The sequence below is a fragment of the Geospiza fortis genome, unplaced genomic scaffold (genome assembly GCF_000277835.1).
Source record: "Geospiza fortis unplaced genomic scaffold, GeoFor_1.0 scaffold66, whole genome shotgun sequence".
NCBI lineage: Eukaryota > Metazoa > Chordata > Aves > Passeriformes > Thraupidae > Geospiza > Geospiza fortis.
Genome location: NW_005054312.1, coordinates 4374908 through 4387858, shown reverse-complemented (window position 1 = coordinate 4387858; position 12951 = coordinate 4374908). Strand labels below are relative to the sequence as shown.

The following is a 12951-nucleotide window of genomic DNA, read 5'->3' as shown; positions in this document are numbered from 1 at the left end:
TTTCCCTCTGCTTTAGTAACCTAGGCATCAGGGAGGGCACCCAGCTGCTGCCAAAGGAGCCCGTTGTACTTGCTTGGCTGCCTGCCCAGCGCAGGGGAAAACACGGAGTGACGGCAAACAAGCAGGAGTTGAATGCCCTCAGAGCCTTCTCTTGCAAGACAAGACTATTGCAGATGAGAACTGCAAGTGTGGCTCTTGTCCCCTGACACTATCAGTTCTCCAGGGGGCTTTTGAGTTAGAAGTACCTTTTTCTTTCTCCTAATGGGAATTTGACAAAGCAATGCTTTCTAGCACTGTGGAGGTGTTGCAGCCTGGGCACTTGAACACTGACTTGCATGATAGCTGAGCTGATTTTGAGGGAGGGAATAGGATAGAGTTATGAAGGCCACTCCTGTAAGGCTGCTGCTTCAGTAAATGCTTTGCAGTATCAGCACGTAACCTGCACAGCAAGAGTCACAGGACTGGTGAAGAAGCAGGATCCTGGGGTTTGTGGCATATGTCCAGCCAGGGAGAGCTGGCTGAAGTGACCTGTGTGACAGACGGATCTGCTTCACTTCTTGATAACTGAACTTTCTTCTGTTCAGCATGTTTTGGGGAAAAAAGTTTGGAAGCTGGTGGCTTGTGCCAGATATCAGAAGCACAGGGAAGTATATATTAGGGGGAGAGTATCAGTCTGGGCTTGATTATTCTCCTTTAACATATTTCAGGAGAAGCTCAGAGGAAGTTTGCCTCCTGAGACTTCCTTAGTTCAGGAAACTAAATGCTGAGCTCTAAAAATGTTATTTTCATTAATCACTGGGCATCCAGAATTCCCCTATACTCTGTAGCTTGCAGATACAGGAATGTCTCTTAATGATAAATGAGGTTTCTAGTTGCTGTTTCTAGACAGAGTATCTCTTCAACTTATGTGCTGTAATGCAAGATATAGTCTGCAAGAAATAGTCAGCTGACCAGCTCAAATGTAAGAGTTTTTCTTCTGTTGCTTGCAGTACTAAATGCTGAGGGGGGAGGGCTGACATCACCAGCATGTCTGAAATAATCTGACCTAAACTTGGTTGAAAAACCATTGAGCATTCAGAAGCGCAGACTTTAGAAACAATAGCAGGGGATATCTAGGAGGATTTGTAAAAGTAGCTAATTTGGGTATTATATCTGTTTTGATCCTGGAATAGCATCTGTTTGCAGGGTGTTGTGCACAGGTGCTGCAGCAGCCTGTGGTAAGTGCCATTCAACCCAGACTTGCTAAGTAACCTGTCACATCATCTGTGCTCAACACTAGCTGTAGCTTGTTGCATGTTTCACTCTGCAGAGTTAGTTTGTCCCAGTGTTGACTGCAAGTAGATAAGTGAAAACAGAATGGCTACAACAAGAAATAGTGCTTCAAAGTGAAAAGGCTATCCAAAAATGGGGTTTAGGACTTGGAAGAAAGCTTCCCTGAAGATAGCAAAGGGAATTGAAGCAAAGAGACAGTAGTTATGGAGTAGATCATATTTTATATTACTGTTACTTGCAGTACATTCATGAGGGAGTAAAATTCCAGTAAGGAGATAAACCTTGTTTGGAGACAGTTATTTGTTTGGAGTGACCTTGAGTCTTCCAGACTCTGGCATCCTGCAGGATGGCTTTTAAGTCTACTTTCATCAAAAGACAGCCAGAAGCATCTATCTGTCGCTGTGTTTGGCACACATCTGTGCAGTCTGTTTGGAGCGGACAAAGACAATTATCAGTAGATATGGACGCAGTTCTATAAATGGTGATGACAGATGTATAGTTTTGTCAGTAGCTAATGTTGTTCCTTCTCCTGGCTCCTACAGAGATGTCATCTCCCTCCCTGAAGACTGGTGCATACATCCTCATTGGTGTTGGGGCACTTACCATGCTGATGGGGTTCCTGGGCTGTCTTGGAGCCGTCAATGAAATCCGGTGTCTCTTGGGTCTGGTGAGAGTATTCATGCCTGTTTCAGAGCCAGCCGTTAATACATCTCCTGCAAAATATCTGTTGGCTGGTAGATGGGGCTTCAGTCTCCTGGGGATGTTACTTCTGCTAGGTCAGCTTAGATCTAATTCTTAATTTGCACACATTAAATTATCCAGCAGTCAGCAGACTGCAGCAGAGCTCCTCAGACATTACTGATAATAAGCTCAGAACTGTGAATGAGAGAGGATGTCACTGACACTTCTTGCACACAGTGAGTTGAGGACTGCCAACTGAGAAGTGTACCCTGTCCCCCTCACCCTGACTTCCAAGTTGGTACTGTGCTCTCAGTGGTAGAAGAGCAAGTTCCAAAGGCAGTGAAAGAAAAGAGGAAGAGTGATAGTATCTTGTTATGTCACATCTGTGGAAAGTGCAAGAGTTGAGAGAGACCCAATTAGGAATGTCCTGTGTGTCAGGACCTCTCTTCAGGCAGTTCATTTATAGGAAGCTTTCTGTCCGTGATAGGTGAGATGATACCACCATCATACATCTCAGCCTGCTGCATGACTCTGTCTTACTCAGAGCACATATGTATTGGAAACCAAGCATGGCACACACTGTGTGTCCTGGTATTACCAGTATCTTCTTGTCTAGCAACAGTAGCTGCCACCATTTAAAAGTAACCTCAGCAGTTTGCTGGTGAATCTTAAATTTAGATCCTCAAACAAATTAAATAGCATGTTTTAAAAGGGTAATTGATTTTTCTAAAAAAATACATTAAAAATTAGGTTTGTAAAATTGACTCTTTTTTTCTGTTGAGGCTTGAGGCAGGCAGAATCCAGCTGATTGATTGAGGCCAGAATGGTCTGTGAATGGAATTGGATGTGGGAGAGAGTCCCAGTCAAGATGACACGTGCAGAGAGGGCGTGTAAACCCTTTCCTTCCTGAAGGCTTTCTGTTGGCCTAATGGGAGAAACACTGAACTGCCCTGCTCTGACATTGGTTCCAGCCTTTTCCTGGCAAGGCATTGTTGATAGCAGAGTTTGTCTGCAGACAAAAAGACATTAGCTCATGTTGTGATTTCTCTTCTGTATGTAATTTTATTAACTTTTGTATACAGACCTTTCTAAAGACTGACAGTGATCACCTGTTGTTTTTTGTTTCCAGTACTTCACCTGCCTGATGTTAATCCTCTTAGCTCAGATTGCTGCTGCACTGGTCATCTACTTCCAGAAAGAAACGGTAAGTCTTTATTTATTACCATACATCTTTTCCTTAGTCTTGGTTTGGGAGAAGGGTGATAGCTAGAAATTCTTTCTTCCAAACTGGGCTATCCTGCTAGCAGGCATAGCTAGATTCTCCTTTTCTCCCAGCTCAATAGCTTTGCTATTTGATTTTCCTGTATCTGCCTCAATAGTGCTGTTTTCTCAAGGATTATGAAGCTTTATTTGGTATGCAGGCATTATTTTTGGGTAGTGGGAACAGTGGGGAAAAAAAAAGTCCTAAAATGCTTTAGACCACACCTCCTTTTGATCCTGCTGTAGACAGCTCTTTGGGCAGGTAGTAGCAGTGGTTTCTACCATGTTGCCATCCCTGGTGCCTTGAGGAATTACCAGCCTGAGCGCTTTTTTGACTGGTATTCCTCCTTGTGCCATCTTGTTCTGTTCTTTCAGTCTTTCTGCATCTGTGGGTGGAACTCTTCTTGAAAGAGCTGTCCTCTTTCCACAGAAGCAAACCCAAATATCTGATGGTTCCTGCTCTACAGGTGGAGTTTAAAGCCAAGCGGTTTAATATTTTGAAGTGGATTCCTTTGTCAGGAAAGCAGTTTCACAGTGTGTGCTTCTGGAGCTCCAATATGTTCCATAGTGTAAAAGGGAGCTACCTAGGCATTGCAACAATCCATCATGGGTATAGGTTCCCTGGCCAAGGCAGTGCCTGATCAGGCCTTCAGCTACTTAAGAGCTAAACTGGGAGCCACATTTATGCAGTGGAAACAAGTTATAGCTGTGGGGTCACTACTGGCTTCTGGTGTAAGTTGTGGGTAACCCTGTCCTTTGCTGCATAGCTGTATATACCACTGTATGGCTGTGCTTGCCTCTCCTAAGCCAACTCTTTAGCTAGATGGCTACAGAAAGCAGAACAATTGAGGAGGTTATGGATGGGGCCTGGTGGAGAAGTTTGGGGCAGGGGGAAGGTGCCTGCCACCAGCATAACTGATGTAAGCTTTGTACTGTGGTGACTGAGCAGCTGTTGGCTGGGTTCCTTGCCAAATGTGGCTGTAGCTTGCTCTCTGGGGTGGCAGAAGCTAAAGGAGAAACTAAAACAGTGACTAAAACTGGTGTGTACAGATAATTCTCAACAAACAGCTCTGACTAATGCAGATATGGAGGTGTGGGGATGGGCATTCCCCTGCGATGGGGAAATGTGACTTCAAACCAGGAAATTCTGTACCTCTGTTGGCATTTCTCCTCCAGTTGCCAGTCTACTCTAGAAAACTCCAACTTTTAAGCTGTAGCTCTTCATTTAAGCCTCATCAGAACATAAGTGCTGGGGGTTGTTTTCCACAGCTGTTGGAGCTGTTGTGACTGAGATCATCGCTTTTACAGATCTGGGAGAATGGTCAGGGAAGCTGGGCTGTGAACAGATGCTCCTGTTCAGTCCCTAATGAACAAAATTAATGGAAAAGCTGTTCTAGAGCCATTCTCTTTTCAGGGATCCTCCAAAGTACCTGCCTAGAGCACTAAGAAAAGCTGCTTGAGGAAGGTCTTGGCTGAAACCTCCAGCACAGTGGTTTGGGGCTGCGCTTCAGTGCTGCTGTGCGAGTTGCTCTGCTTCGCTGGCTGTACGTCATCCCAGGGCAGCTTGGAGCACAGTGAGGCACACTGAAACTGCTCAACAGCCAGTCCCCAGATATCTATTGTGTTCTTTGTGTTTATTTCTGACTTCAGGAACTTGGTTAGATATAAAACAAGGAACAACAAGGGTGAAGGAAAAGATTTAGGATCCAGAATGTAGCAAGGTGGTACTCAGTCCTTCACTTGTAACTGAAGTATTTATTTCTGTGGATTCACTTAAAGTTATTGTTGGCATAACTTTTCCTTTTTGGTGTCAAAATCCTCCCCCACACTGACAAATGAAAAGTATACTGGAATAGAGGTAGTGTAGCTGTAAAAGGCTGAGCCTCTGACAGGAAGGCTACTGCTTTGCCTCTCCCATGGGCATTGTTAGAGGAATGCCCCTTCAGACTGGAGTTGCCCAGTACTTTTGGGAGGATGTTGATGCAAGATTCGTTTCCCTACGTTTGTTGGTGACTGAAACTCTGGGGTGGGTTTTTTTATCGACAACAACATAGTAACATCACAAATGCTGCAAATGATATTCTGCTTTGTGAACTGAATGCTGCTACTCACATCTAGTGGATCGCAAGCCTCTAAATGTGTGAGAGCCTGGGCAAGTTCTCTCTTTGCCTAGTTCTGTGCAGCTTGGCTCTAAGTGCCTTGAGTAAAAGAGAATGGTGGTGTTTTGGGAATAGCCCTGCTTGCTAGCTATTGTTTGCAGCAGACAGGCCTGTGTGATTGCATGCAAGGACTTGTCTGGAGCTATGGACTATGCATGAGTTTCAGAATCTGAAGTGACAAGGCAGAGGAGAGCTCCCTCCAGTTTTTTGAGCCTGCTTTTGTGTGCAGGCTAGATGCTAATAATTGCTGAGGAAAGGATCTAGCTTGCATCTGACAGGGACAAGATAGATGACTGACAGTGTCAGGGGAAGAAGCCTGCACAATCCATTGTGTGATCAAAGACCTGGTCTTGCCTCTGGCATTCAGCTTTCCCCATCTCCCTCTTCAGTAGCCCATGTGGTGGAGAGACTGACAGCCTTGCTGCTTTCTGGCAGTGAGCTGTGGCTTTGGTGCCTAGGATCTAAGTGCCCCTGCTTTGAGGTGGTGGGATTGTGCCTTTGGACACTGGGCTTGCTAGAGCTGGGGAGGGGCAAGAAGCCCTGAGAGCAAGGGTAGCCATTTCCTGCGGTATTCATGTCTCACACAGTGCTAAGTCCTGATAACTTTAAAGGGGTGGAGATGGTTAGAATGTTGAAAGCCTGCGTGTTCTGTGTGTCTTTCTAGCTTGTTGATCTTTCAGTTTTCCTCTGCCAGGTGCTTAAGGGTGAACAGCTGCAGATGCCTGTTTTTTTTTCCCTTTGGGCTGCTCTATGGGTTAAACCCACAAGCAAGCTGCCTATGTGGCTCCAGAGCTGTGCTACTGTTTGCATAATATTCCCCCTCTCTCAGATTGCTTGCTACAACACCTAGGAATGCCTGATTATTTTTTTTTTAATTTGAAATGCTTCACTTTTTGAAACAAGAGCTGTTTGCAGGACTTCTTTCCTGTTCTTTTGTAAGAGTAAGGGCAAAGCAGACATACAGCTTCCCTATGTGTCTGTGGTTGGGGACATCAGGTTCAAGTCCTGTCTGCTTGTGGTGGGGTCCTGGGATTCCTGCAGAAGTGGCAGTAGGCTCCATCTGACCCAACAGATAAGAGGCAAGATGGGCATGGGGTAGGAAAACAAGCCCAGCTCTCCTTGCCTCCCTTTGCATGTGGAGCAGCAGTGTGCAGGAGGGGTCAGGGTGGGAACTCACAGGTTCAGTAACTGATAAGGCTTATGGCAGCAGCCAAGGCCAATCTCATTAGTGAGAACCAGGTCAGGTTGGCTTGATTTGAAGGGAAGAAAAAGGGGAAGTGAAGTAATTAAAAGGGGAAGAGAGAGACATCATGAGAAGAAAGATCATGCAGCTCCCATCCATCTGGCCTGACATAGCTGATCCCAGTGAACTGAGCTGCAGTTGTCCTAGGAAAAGGAGTTGGTGATGTAGAGAAGCTTCTCTCAACAGTAGGCAGTGCTTCCTCTTGCTGAGTGTCCTGGTATTTGCCATGGTCATTGAAAATGCTTGATAGTAGAAGAAAAGAGAAAACCCATTTCCACTGATTTGAAATATGCTGTAGCACCACAGTCAAAAAGGTAATAGGTGGGATGGGAACATCTTGGTGCTTAGGCTGATGTAACTCTATCCTATCCTTTGGGCAGTCTAATGGCACTTTTCTTCAACCTCTTGTGCATCTGGGTCTGTCCTTAGCAGTCCTTATGTACAGGCTGGTTAAGAAGAGCTTCGGAAGGAGGTGGGAGGGAGAAGGTGAAGGAGTCTGCCAGGTGGTAGCTTGCACCTCTCATCAAACTGAAGGGTGTTGTAAATATCTCTGGAAAAGGAGCAGTGGTGAAGGGATGATTTGATACACCTGAACTTTGTGATAAGACTGTTAATGAGCAGTTTAGGTAGTTGTAATACTTCCTGTATTAATATAGAAACAGGACTTGTGGGAGTTTGGGGAGAGGTGGATCAGCACCTTGTGAAAAAGGCAAGTTTCCATCAGCTGTGTATCAGCAAACCCATCTGCATTCATGAACAGAGTGGCTTACACCTTCTCTGAGCAGTGGAGATGAGCTGCAGTGGCAGAGATCCTGGACCGGGTCTCTCCTGCAGTACCAAGTTAGAAACACATAACCCATGAGTCCTTTAGGCAGTGTTGTCTCAGCTTGCACTTACCTTGCACATCTGTCTTGTCTGGGGCAGGCAGTTAGTTGTTCAGCCTGTGTCTTAGCAGGTAACCATACCTGATCTGTTTCCTTGCTGCTCACCTGGTTTGTAGGCTTTCCCCATGTCCTGGCAAGGACTTGCTGGTGCTTTGGCTTTTGAGCAGCAAAGCTGCTGCCCTTATCTGTACTTGTTAACTATTTGCAGTCAGCTTTTATGAGTGACTGTAGCTTTATATGTGTATCTGAAAGACCAAAGAAAAGGCTACAAGAACTGATAATCTAACTCTCCTGCCTCTTTTTTTCTTGCCAGCTGAAAGTTGAGTTGTCTGGCATAGTTGTAGATCTGATTGAAAATTATGACCCTTCGGATGAAGATAAGAGGAACTTGCAAGATGCATGGGACTATGTGCAGACACAGGTGAGTTGTGGGGGGCAGCAAGAGGTAGATGATGCTATTTGTCAGTGCAGGCAACGACCTTTAAAGCTAGGCTGAGGACAGAGGAGCAACTATTGCACATTGATCTGGCTGATCTACAAAGTGGCCTGTGAGGTTTGGTGCCTACAGACTAGAAAATGGTCTTGCTTGCTGCTTCTGTGTCAGACCCTGAACCATTCCTGTCTGCTGGATGTTAGAGCTAGCTAGTGTTGGCTGTGTGGCCTAATGTATCCAGCCTGTCAAATGGCACTCCAACACTTCTCTTTGTCTGCTGGGCCTCCTGAATACTAACATGTGTGAAAAACATTTTGCACATGCTTTTTGTAGCAAAAAGTCCCTAGTTTATTGCCAGGCAAGTCAGCAGAACCACCTGCCTTATTACTTGGTGCATGTTGCTTGCTTATTGTGATGGTTTTTCTGCAAGTATCAGCGTTCTTGGGAGCCATCCAACTGCCCATGGTTTCTGTTTTAGCATCAGGGTCAGCTCTTGAGCAGCTAGAGGGTATTCAAGCACACTGGAGTCATGACAGCTTTACTGCCAAACCACAAGCTTGAGAGCTGGCTGGCTGTTGTAGTTAAACACATGGCCAGTGTGGGACTGATGGGTAGTAAGTACAAGCAACAGCATTTGTCTTCTGTCTGTTCTTTGCTTTGCAAAACACTGACCTGCAGTATTTCTCCTCCTTGGAGAATGATTTATGTATGTTTTTTCACTGCAGTTGTAACTCCTTGGTAGTGAACTCAAGCCTAATTCTACTGTGGAGAGAGGCTACTGCTTGGGTCCTTCTTTTATGTAGGAGCAGAAGAAAAAGGTTTTGCAGAGATGGAGAATTTGAGTGTTAAGAGTCTACTTCATCTCACACACTGGAGTTAGCATTTGAAAGAGGGTGGGGTTCTGTAAACTGGGAGTTTAAAGTCCAAACCTCTTGTGAGGGAAATGTAGTTCCTTCTGGAGGCTGTGTCTTCACAACACTCTTTTGGAAACCAAATGCTTGTCCTGATGTGGATGTTCAGCTGTTTGTATCTCATGTCTATTATAGCAGAAATGTTACTTTTCCTTTCTGAGCAAAGAAGGATTTTCCCTAAACTTCTACCTTGACGTAGGACAGCCTTTCTGCTCTGTACCAGTGGGCAAGCACTGGGATCCATGCTTAGGCTCTTACTCCTTGCTGGACTTCCCGATGTGCTTTTCCCTTCAGCAAGTACGGCTTTATCACGTGACTCTGTAGGAATGTAAATGTTTCTTTGGATGGAAATTTTCCCTATCCCGTGTTCCAGCTGGTCCGTGCTGCACCCAGGCGGACGCTGGTGCGCGGTGCCGTGCTGGGGCTTGGCGGCGTGGGGCCCTTGAACTCTCGTTTTGCTAGCAGAGTGGCTCTTCAGTAGGAAATAATGTCCCTGTGTTCTGGACAGCTCTGTACATAACTAACCAGGGTGGTGTTTAGTGCTGCTAATTCATGCAGACTGTATGGCCTGACTGTTGTTGCACCAAGAGCTCCTGAGTGCTTCTACCTGCCTATTGTCATGTGCAGTTATCTTGCCAGTCAAAGTATAAGACTGTAATGATCTCTCTCTCATTATTAGATTGCCTGCTGTGGCTGGACTGGAGCAAAGGAATGGGAAAATAATGAGATTCTTAGGAACAAAAGCAATACTGAGTATCCGTGCTCCTGCTCCAATAGATCTAAGGACTTAGTGGAAGGAAGAGGTTTCTGCAATCTGGAAGACCCTCTCAATGGCACTGCAACATATGCTGACTGGCCTGTTCATGAGCAGGTGAGTGAGTATGTCTGGGCCCTGTGAAGCTTCCACTGAGGCTGCCTTGTCTTTGTTCCCCTGGAAATTTAGAGCACTTCTTTCATGTCCTTATTGCTTGAAGTACCTGTGGAATTTGGGGTGAGGGGGGACAGGGTGACAAGGATCCTGCCCTTTTCTGCAAAAGCTTCCATGAAACATGATATACCATGTAACTGGGATAATTCCTGTGTGCAAAGATATGTTATGGATTTTCAGTTTTGAGATATTTAGATACATACTTCTCTTCTTTGTGGCTGTGTTTTCTCTATAGGGATGCATGGATGGTGTAGAGGAGTGGCTGAAGGACAACCTTGGTATCATTCTTGGGGTTTGCACTGGTGTTGCTGTTATAGAGGTAGGTAATTTCCTGACATGAACCTATATTGTCTTATCGTAGAGACTTTTTTAAAGGCAAAGCTGTTTTCTCAAGTAATAGACACCTGGTTTAATGGCAGTGCAGCTCTAGCTCTTGGTTGTAGCTGCCTGAACTGGGGCTTTTGTTGACTGGATTAAAAATATAACAAAGCCTTGTCTATTTGTGGTTCTGCCTGCTGTATCTGACTTCTGGCAATTCTGTAGCCAGAATACTGAGGCAAGCAAAATCCCACTTCAGTGAAATCCCATTTGTTGCCTTAAAAAGCCCATAACATAGTTTCCAGAGGAAGTCGCATCTTTATGAAGCCCAATTTTTTGTCATTTCAGTTTACTGCATTTGCCTTATGTTGAGGACTAACTTTGTTCACCTGTATGATGTTATTAAAAGATGTTCACTGTATTCTGCTCCCCTGTATCACCTGTTCTTCCCACTTATCTGTCTGGTTGCTGATTTTGTTCCCACTTTTCATACTTGTTCCAGCTGCTGGGGATGATACTGTCCATTTCACTTTGCAAGAACATACACAGCGAAGACTACACCAAAGTGCCCAAGTCTTGAGTTGGCTGACTCCAGAGCTATGGCACCACAGAGAAAGGAGCAAACAGAACATTCCTGCCTCATACCCAGACTGTCCAACCATTGACCATTATTCCTGTGACATCCCATTTCTGATACCACTCTGCTAAGAACTGTTAGAGCTGCAACACAGCCTGATCTTCTGGCAATAGGGCCCTTGGGCCACCTGCATCCTGCCTCTGGATTATTTCTACTTCAAGAAGCAGAACTTAAACTGTCTTGTGTCACATGAGACACCGGTTAACCTGAGGGGACAATGCTTTTGCTGCCTGCTCCATGTTAAACAATACTATTCATATCTTCATTCTACAACCCACTGGACCCAACATACAATAACTTTTCTCTCCCTTGCTCTTCTGCACATCTTTTCACCTCCCCTCTGAAGTCCCATGAGCCAGGATTTCTGTTGAGATTCCAGTGCTTTGGTAGCTTCACTTGCTTCACTGACTTGTGGTGGTAACTAGTCATGCTTTATAGGCCTTCTCTTCCCTTGCAGTTGACCTGATTCAGCTCCGACTATACATCTTCCAGCCTAGGTTCTCATCTGAAATACAGAGTGCTACTGTCACACTCACTTCTCCTGTTTCTGGAGTCAGCTATGCCTTGCCTTCAGTGGAGCTCTTCCCTTTGAGCATGATGAGAAGCCACCAGGAGGGAGCCAAGCCTACCTGTTTATTCCTAGTGTGACCTGGCAGATTGTGGTGGTGGTGCTCAGCTGCTTCTGGAATGGATCCCTTGGGTTTTGGATCTGACACATTTCTCCCATTTGCCTCTTTATCTTTTCCTCTCCCCCTAGCTCTGCTTTGCTGGCTCCTGTCAGCTTGGAGGTTACTTCAGAGACTGCTGCATACTGTGGACTCAGCCCCAGGCTGGCTCTGCTGTTTGCATTCTCGGGTTGCCAACTTTATAGAGATTACAATTAATTTGATTCTTCCCCTGCTCCTTTATGAACATAAAACTTGTTAGCTGTGGATTTAGATATGAATATGGAAGGATCTGACTGGATTGCTGATGCTGTATATTGGGAATATCACTGGTATCAGTGCCCAGTATAGGTTCTGTAGCTGGGATGCAAAGATAAGTTGCTTTTATTTCACTTGTCCATTCTTCTGACTCCACTGTGGTCCGGAGCCATGGCTGCATCCTGAGTTCTGCCTCAAGTGCCAGCACTGCAGCAGATAAGTAGCAGGTTCTGCAGTTGTGCAGGCTGCAGGTTTCTGTGCTAATGGCTGGGCTGTTTTTTCTGTTGAGCCAGTGGTCAGCAGCAAGGAGTGGGGTAGACCAGCAGAAGGTAGGAAATGCACAAGAAGCACTGCCCCAACTGCTTATGTAAGAGAGCAAATCCTCACTTTTAGAGGTGTCTTGGGCACAGCAGATTTCCTGCTGTTACACGTGGTACAATGACTGTGACATCAGGAAGCTGAATGGGAGATAAGTGGATGGTCCTTGCCAGGAACCTGTTGCAAGGTGCTTGGTGAGTGAGCCTTTGCCTTACAGAGGTGGTTCCAGGACTGTCTCCTGTCAGGGGTGGGGCAGGTAGTAATAACCCTACTTGGTAAAACCTACTTGGTTTTCCTTCTGGGAAGAAAGGCTGGTGCAGGGAATCAGGGCCCCAGCAGTGGGTCGCTGCTCTGTCCTCATCTTTGGACAGTGATGACTGGGGAGAATGACTAGGCAACTGGTTTTTATGGAGGTCTGATAAGGCTTTGCAATTCTGAGATATCTGCCCCTTCCTGCACAGATCCTTCAAGCTGACCTTTTCTATAGCAGAAGGCACCTTTAGAAGTAAAGCTTGCTAGCTTTTGTAACACAAAGTCTATTCTCTAATGTGTTCTTCTTATTTGTGAGATTCTTGTTCAGTTACAGATGCCAATGCTGAGCAGCAAGTGAAAAGGAGCCCATTCTGGATTTCCTTTTTTGTTTTTGTCTGTTTTTAGCAACATCTTCCTACTGGAAGAAATGCATGTACAGATATAAAAGTCTAGAGGGTGACTATTTCTGTAATAAAGACTTTGCTAAAAAATACGTCTCTCTGCCTGGGACTTGTGTATTGAAGTGTTTTCCCTTTGCTTCCTCTCCACCCCTTTCTGCTTTACGTGCAGATCACTGACATCTTGTTTGTTCAAAGTACCAAAAGGTCTGATGCGCATGTGTGAGATCAGTGTGGGCTCTGAAGATCCTGCCCAACAGGGGGAGGTTACAATTTTTCTGGGCTGTATTCTAAAGTAAACTTTCTCTTGTTTTATGAAGCATGTTTTTCTTAG

At 45.3% G+C, this 12951-nt stretch overlaps 1 protein-coding gene across 1 annotated transcript in view; it reads left to right on the top strand.

Moving 5' to 3' along the window:
• CD82 (CD82 molecule) overlaps positions 1-12712 on the top strand; it is a 40014-nt gene extending 27302 nt beyond the window's left edge. The window contains exons 4-9 of the mRNA XM_031055834.1: positions 1815-1939; positions 3083-3157; positions 7813-7920; positions 9523-9714; positions 10007-10090; positions 10592-12712. Of these exons, the coding sequence (XP_030911694.1) occupies positions 1815-1939; positions 3083-3157; positions 7813-7920; positions 9523-9714; positions 10007-10090; positions 10592-10669 (662 nt within the window). The 3' untranslated portion in view covers positions 10670-12712. The remainder of the gene's footprint in view (positions 1-1814; positions 1940-3082; positions 3158-7812; positions 7921-9522; positions 9715-10006; positions 10091-10591) is intronic.
• Positions 12713-12951: the final 239 nt, after the last annotated feature.